Source organism: Neopsephotus bourkii, unplaced genomic scaffold, assembly GCF_033783945.1.
Source record: "Neopsephotus bourkii isolate Nb327-2 ecotype Australia unplaced genomic scaffold, CSIRO-AGI_Nbou_v1 NB_1060, whole genome shotgun sequence".
In the NCBI taxonomy this organism is placed as follows: Eukaryota; Metazoa; Chordata; class Aves; order Psittaciformes; family Psittacidae; genus Neopsephotus; species Neopsephotus bourkii.
In genome coordinates this window covers 1,855,456-1,862,110 of record NW_026901548.1, presented here as the reverse complement: position 1 = coordinate 1,862,110, position 6,655 = coordinate 1,855,456, and the positions used below count along the sequence as shown (strand labels likewise).

The following is a 6,655-nucleotide window of genomic DNA, read 5'->3' as shown; positions in this document are numbered from 1 at the left end:
CCTTGGCTATGCTGCTCACAGAGCATCCATCAGCCCACAGTGCTGGCCCTGCTTCCCGAGAGCACTCGCTGCATATCAGCAAGAGGATTAGGCTGTGAAGTTCACCTCCAAGGGAATCACCAAAGGGCTTTCAAGCAGAAAGGTCGACTGGCTCATCTGCTTCCAGAGGAGCTGATGAGAGACAACTCATTTCAGGAGCCATCACTCCCTGCAGCAAGTCCATCCTTCCAACCTTGTTCTGCCTCCTTTTGCTGTAATGATCTGCAGCTCATCGGAGGGGGCTCAGTGGGGGTGAACAGCAGCAGCACATGTTTTAATAAATAATACCTGTGAGCTGGCTTTTAAGGCTGCAGCTTGGTGAGGGATCTGCTAAAGCACCAGGAAGGAAGATTAAGGTGAAAATGTGTGCCCAAGGAAATGGCTTGGATGCAGTCTTGGCATGCAGGAGGTGATGGTGGTGCCTCACTGTGATGGGTGGTACCCATCCTCTCCATTCCTTCTGCTGTGATTCCCTTGGGGAATGAGGGAATCCTAAAGCTCATCCGGTTACAACCCCCTGCCATAGGCAAGGACACCTTCCACTAGAACAGGTTGCTTCAAGCCCCATCCAACCTGATCTTCAACACTGCCAGGGATGGGACAGCCACAGCTTCTCTGGGCACTCTGGGCCAGTGCCTCAGCACCTTCACAGTGAAGAGTGGATGTTTCTGCATCAAGGTTTTGGGGCAGTGCTGCTCAGCTTCAGCGTATTTCCAAGGACTGGCTGCATTCTTGGCTCTAAGGGCTTACAGGGGATCAGCTCCAGCCGCTGCTCAAGTCAAGGTCCATACAAATGAGAAATCATCACTGACATGTTTGCATAACAGAGAGTTAAGGGAAGCATTTGCACTGGGAAACAGGAGGAATATCTTTAGTTATGGGCTACAGCAATTTAGCATGACTGTTAAACACATCTGATGAAAGCAGTGCCAAATACGTTGGCAAGCGTATCCCTACCAAAATCAAAACGCTTCATAGCATTAACCCTCCATTAATGATTTTGTTTTTCAGCTATAAAAAAAGGCAGAGGGGGAATATTCTGAAAATAACACAGTTCCATTTTTATTCATTTCCAAACAGGCCCTTGCTTTCCAACACATTTATTTTACATTATTGTTTCTCATGGAGCTGTGAAGAAATTAAATCCTTGAAAACTGAACAAAACACATAAATTAAACCAAATGCTTTGATTAACGCAAAACAACTGACATTTCCTTTCCTGAGTAATCTAAACATGAAACTCAGAAAACCAATTTCTTGCCTGAGCAGCCTCTTTAAAAGGGAATGGTTGGTATTTTGTAACTCTTCTGTATTAGGTGGACTGCTGTCAGCATCTGATTCTTTTGAAGTTAAAACCACTCTGAACCCACTGAAACTCCAGCTCGGAGCTATTTTGGAGCAGACATTTCTTTCCAGCTCTTTCCTATAACCTCTTACACAGAAAAATCCCTGGTTGTTCCTGGAATTTCTTGACAAGGGTATAAATAGCTATTTAAATTATAGGGATTGCATACATAATGTGTCTGATCTTTAAGGGAAAAGTATAACTACAGTGGACCACATTTTTCCCTCCATCCATCACTTTTATGGAATAAAACCACACAGGATTTCTCCATGGAAATAACCTGGTTTTGAAAGGAAAATTAATGTAATTTGCATGGGTGAGCACTTCTCTTGTTAAGCAGATTTTTGTTAGATTCTTTCACACAGCTATATTAAAACAGAGGAAAAAACGAGCTTCTCTTTCTCTGAATGCTTTCTGGTACTGCAGGAAATTGTAAAACACATTCACTGGGAGCCAAGAGAGGAAATATTGTCCCACAGGCAGGAAGAGGCAACCACAGGCATGCAAAGAGAAGCTGTGTTGGGTGACATGAAGTCCACCTGCAGCAGGACTCCATGCCCTAGAGCCAGTCTTTCTCTCCCTATCCCGCTGCAAGAGGGAATGAAGCTGATTTACTGGCCCATACTTGAATCAAAGGGGAACCCTCAAGCTTCTGAGCGTGTCCATCAAGAGATCATTAGAATCAGCCCGCAGTGATTCTTGCACACAGGCTGAATGGGAAGGGACTTGTAAAGTGGGAGCAGATGTGCAAAAACCCAGCCAAGCCGGGCAAGCATCCCAAACATCTGCTCCATTAAAGCAGGCAGAGGTTTGGCAGTGAGAGATTTACATTGTGAGCTTCGCTTGGGTTGTCTCCTTGGAGGGAATCAGCTGAACAGCAGCAGGTTGGACTCGTCTTTTGTGTGCTTAGGTACATGGGTGAGCATGGCAGGAGGAGGGTATCAGAGACACTCTGTCTTAAACTTCTGCCTCAGGGCTTTCTGCACGTTCTGTATCTTCTCCGTGATGACTGTGTCACTGAGGTGATCTCCAAACTTCTGCTTCAACAGCACCCGGATGATTTTGATGCAGCGTTCATCCATCATGGGCTTCGCCTCTCGGAAAGTGTTGCCCCTGCGGCCCGTGATGGAGTGGCTCTGAATGTAGTCGGATGTGAAGAGCTTGTAGAGCAGTGTCTTGCAGGCAGTGCTGATTTTCTGGTCAAAGCGGATGGTCTCTTTGAGCTGTTCCTTGGTGTAGCCATTGAAGAGCTCCACCACCTCGCATGGTTGCCGGTGGGGCTCCTCCTGGAAGGACAGGGATTCCAGCCTCTGCACCTTCTTCTTCAGAGAGAGGACATCCTGTTGGAGGTCCAACACCATCTTCTCCAGCTGCTCTATCTTCTCCATCCTGAAAAGTTAATGTTATATGTCTAAAGGCAAGAAGACACTGTGGCCTCACCATGGACATTGCTAAAGGGTGTGACACCTCCAGCCAAACAGGGACAGGACAACTTCTCTGTCACAGTGTCATCCCATCCAGCTATGCCTGGGTGAGGAGCCAGGCAAGAGAGAAGAATGACATGGTCTGGACTTTTCAGTAGCTTAGAAATGATCAGTTTAACCCTCAACCCCTCCTTGTCATGCACGTATGGAGGCCTTGATATTGAGCCTTCTTCTCAGTTTTAAGGATAGTTATAAGCCCTGTCTTGCAATCCCCAAGAGGCAGATATATGTGGCACGAAACGACACCCAGGAAATGACAATGCAGTACTGCGAGATGATTTTTTGACACCTATTTCTTTGCAGGAAAACTGCCCATCACTGGGTACTTATCATCAGAGTAATGAACAATAAAGCAAGGAACAACACAATCATGTTCAGACACGATAGATGTCATTTTGGTTGTTATAGGCACGAGCTTTGGGCTTTCTGCACTGTTTTAGAGCCTTCTTGCATCTCTAACTCCTACAGTCTGAAAGAGAATCCTGGCTCTGATTACATAGTGATTCAGCAGCTCTTGGTTCTAAAATAACACCATTTTCTCACCCAGCTGTGGTCTCACTGCTCTTTGTTGTAGTGAGGAGGAAAACACAGTCAAGAACAAGTGCCTTCTTTAGCTAATCACCTTTCCACTTCAGCAGGACCAAAACTCTTCTGAACTCTCTCAAAGTCATCTGTCTCTTGTAAAGCATCGAGCTTGAGCTCCTCACAGCTGGAAGAAACAAGCAAGGTAAAAAGCACTGCCACAGAAAGCTTCATGCTCCTATTCATTCCCAAAGAGAATTATCTGTTATTCAAAGGTTGGAATTCAAGGCAGTTCCGTCTTCATTTACAGCAAAAATGAAATGGATGGAGAGGAAATATCAGTGGTTCTTCCTGTGGCAACCTCTTGTTCACCCCTCTTTACATGCAGAGCAAGCCCTGGATCATGGACACTGCGGACCTCCCATTTGACCCACCAAGGGATGAGGATTCTGGAGTACAAGGGACTCAATGGCTCTGCAGTGTGTACACACACAAATTCCCTTTATCTTTTGCACTCTGGGTTTAAGTCTATATTAGCATCTATTCAATGTGAGCATGACCAGGACATGAAAACAGAATGGACGGAACCCACATTATGAAATGAATATATATGGTGTGAAACATTCAGGGTCCTCACCGTGCCTTCAAGCAGTACCTGTTCAGGCAGATGTGTTGTTGGCACTGGGACAAGGTGCCATCTGACTTCCTCTTCATCGGCAGGGCAACGTAATCTACATGCAGGGATGGGAAACAAGCTGTTGAGAAGGTCCTGAATCCCTCTATCTCCAGAAGAGATTATCTACGCACTGCTGCTAGATTGCATGGCAACACATTATTCCCTTTGCATAAACAGTGATTCAGACATGCTTGCCAAGATTGAGCAATGGGGATTGCGTTGCTGGAAAACGGTGGTATTTCAAGGGTTCTTCTTCTGTTCCTATCACAAAAGACATAGCGGGCAAGGCAAGCAAAGCCAGTGCAACTCTGGACACCGCCGTTAGCCAGCAGGAAGGTAATGCAATAGTGTATTTTTATAAGCACATTTAATGTATGTAATAGTGGATAAAGCAGGGAAATAGGCAAATCTGAGAAGGTTTGACTAATGGAGACACAAAGCTTTGGGGTATTTCACACTCATTCAGATAGGCTAGATTGTTTTTTAGCTTGTGGAGGAAGAACTGCTAACCTAGGAGACAGAACTGGTGCCTTATAGTGTAGAAAGCATATGCTTCCACACAGCATGTCTCTTTAGACAGCCCTCCTGTAGGAGTTATCCTGCATGGAAAGGACCATAGAACGTCATCTCTAACCTTTGTAGCCCTGGGAGAAAGCACACAGAGCCCTGGAGCAAAGCAGCTCTGCAGGTCCCCATCCCAACCATCAGGATAAGGCAGGAGAGAGCTGAAAGCTAATGTCCTAATTTACAGCCACGGTTACCTTTAGTAGCTGGACCAGCCCCATCCTCTTCACCCTGGGAGGTCCCTGGCATGGCCACGGTGACAAACGTGGATGGAGGTGTGAAGGCACTGGCTGGGTGGGGGGATCCTGCCAGTGAGCAGGACCTTCCTGCTGCTCCATTGCCCAGGGCACGTCTCTCCTTGATGATGGAGGAGCTGCCAGCATCATGGGGCAGGCTGGCCTCAGCCGCCCTCAGCAGGGGTTTTGCAGGGTAGGTCCTGTCGCTGTGGTATTTCCTGGGTGCATTCCCTGGGGTCCATTTTGGGAAGGTTTTCCTGGATTTCTTTGGCTGGGGTGGCATCATGCTATGGACGGCCGGTTCTGCTTCTGAAAGCAAGGCAGACAGCCAAGATGCGCCATGGGGTAACAATGGTGGGTATCTCCCACCTCCCACCCAATGCTTGTTACCTTGATTGCCGTGATGTGAAATATATGACAGGACTACAACACAGCATCCTCCCATCCCAAAATCCCAACGGAAGAAGAAAGGTGCCGCCTTCCAAAACCTTACTCACTCAACTTCTCCAGGAACTGTCTATCTTCCAGCAGCTTCTTCTCCAAAATATCTTTATGCTCTGTAGGAAGAGAGGATTTTTCAACACTGAACTCCTCTAAAGGTTGCTCCTGAGCAGCCCCACATTGCAAAGCCTGGGACAGAGGGGTCTCACTCACCACTTATACCTTCCACCATGCCCCAGTAGAGCCCACTGAAGCCGGGGCAGCGGGCCAGCACTTGCTCCCCCACTGCATAGAGGTGGAAAGGCTTGCGGGGCTCCTTGATGTTCTCAATGTTGATCACCCTGCTGCCATCGGGCCAGCTGATGAGGACGTAGAGCTTGGTTGACATCGGGGCTGCCCACCTAGTGCAGGGGAAGGGTCACAGCATGGCTTTGTGCTCTCCCGTAGCTGGGAGGAATAGCAAGTGATGCTCTACCTAGGAAGTGCAGCCTATGGATATAAAATACTTGTCCCTGTATCTTTTCCATCAGTTATTTCTTCTCTCTTGCCCTCCTATGCTTGCCTTGTCCTAAACCCCTTCCCTGGGAGGCTGACCTAGGCACAGGCTTTAGTGTGCCCCAGTTTAATTAGAAGAGGGCCTGCATCTCCAGCCATGACCTGTGTCACCTGGGGAGAGCCAGGACCAGCTCTCACACAGGATGCGTTGGGATAAGACACTGGATAAGCCACTGAGTTGGTTTCTGTGCCCATGTGAACCAGCACGGATCAATTGACTTTAATAGGTCTATAGCAATTTCCTGCAGCACAGGACTTTACCTGTATGATATCCAGGCAGTACAGAGAAGAAGAGCCAGCAGTATTCCAGGAAATGACCATTCCTTTGCCTGCACAGTTATTTTCCCCAGTAAACGTCAAAGTACTTTGATAACAAGGGCAGCAAATTACTACTATTACACACATGGGGAAACTGAGGCACGGAGCAGTGAAAGACACATCTAAAGCAGCCAAGTAGCTAAACTGCAAGGAGCTGGCATCCTGGGTCCCACTGAGATACCCTGTTTCCACCTTGCTGAGCATCACCCCAGGCCATCCTGCTCTGCTCTGCAGCAGGATGGGGCTGAGCCCTGTAAGGAGAATGGCCCTGGTGTCCAAAGCCAATGGGATGGAGCAGGGACAAGCTGGCAGGAAGGGCAGCTACAACCTAATGTATTGAAGTCTCTTGCTTTGCCTCTGCACCCCCATGAAAGCCTGGGTTTAATCCCTCTCACTTGGGAGGTTCAGTTCACCCTGGAGAACTTCCTCCTTCTGCTTTTCCCCCTCCACCATCCCCAGCATCTACAGCAAAGCT

The 6,655-nt window shown here is 47.8% G+C and overlaps 1 protein-coding gene across 5 annotated transcripts; it reads right to left on the bottom strand.

Moving 5' to 3' along the window:
* Window positions 1-2,325: 2,325 nt before the first annotated feature.
* Window positions 2,326-5,734, bottom strand: LOC133216631 (uncharacterized). 5 transcript variants are annotated; one of them, XM_061361498.1, is made up of 6 exons: window positions 5,521-5,734; window positions 5,364-5,423; window positions 4,828-5,175; window positions 4,028-4,121; window positions 3,491-3,577; window positions 2,326-2,773 (listed from the first exon to the last, which is right to left on the bottom strand). In XM_061361498.1, the coding sequence occupies exons 1-6, from the start codon at window positions 5,693-5,695 to the stop codon at window positions 2,326-2,328; spliced, it is 1,212 nt and encodes a 403-aa protein (XP_061217482.1). In that variant the 5' UTR covers window positions 5,696-5,734. The 5 variants fall into 5 exon arrangements, with proteins under 5 accessions (XP_061217482.1, XP_061217484.1, XP_061217483.1 ...); XM_061361500.1 differs by having other exon boundaries at window positions 4,046-4,121; XM_061361499.1 differs by having other exon boundaries at window positions 4,828-5,172.
* Window positions 5,735-6,655: the final 921 nt, after the last annotated feature.

What these genes read in the sequence shown, in the direction of transcription:
- LOC133216631 (XM_061361498.1), bottom strand. Translation starts at nt 5,695, where the DNA reads ATGTCAACCAAGCTCTACGTCCTCATCAGCTGGCCCGATGGCAGCAGG. An exon ending in CATGGTGGAAGGTATAAGTG is followed by an intron (nt 5,424 to 5,520) that starts GTGAGTGAGACC and finishes CTCTTCCTACAG; the next exon opens with AGCATAAAGATATTTTGGAG. An exon ending in ACAGTTCCTGGAGAAGTTGA is followed by an intron (nt 5,176 to 5,363) that starts GTGAGTAAGGTT and finishes CCTTGCTTTCAG; the next exon opens with AAGCAGAACCGGCCGTCCAT.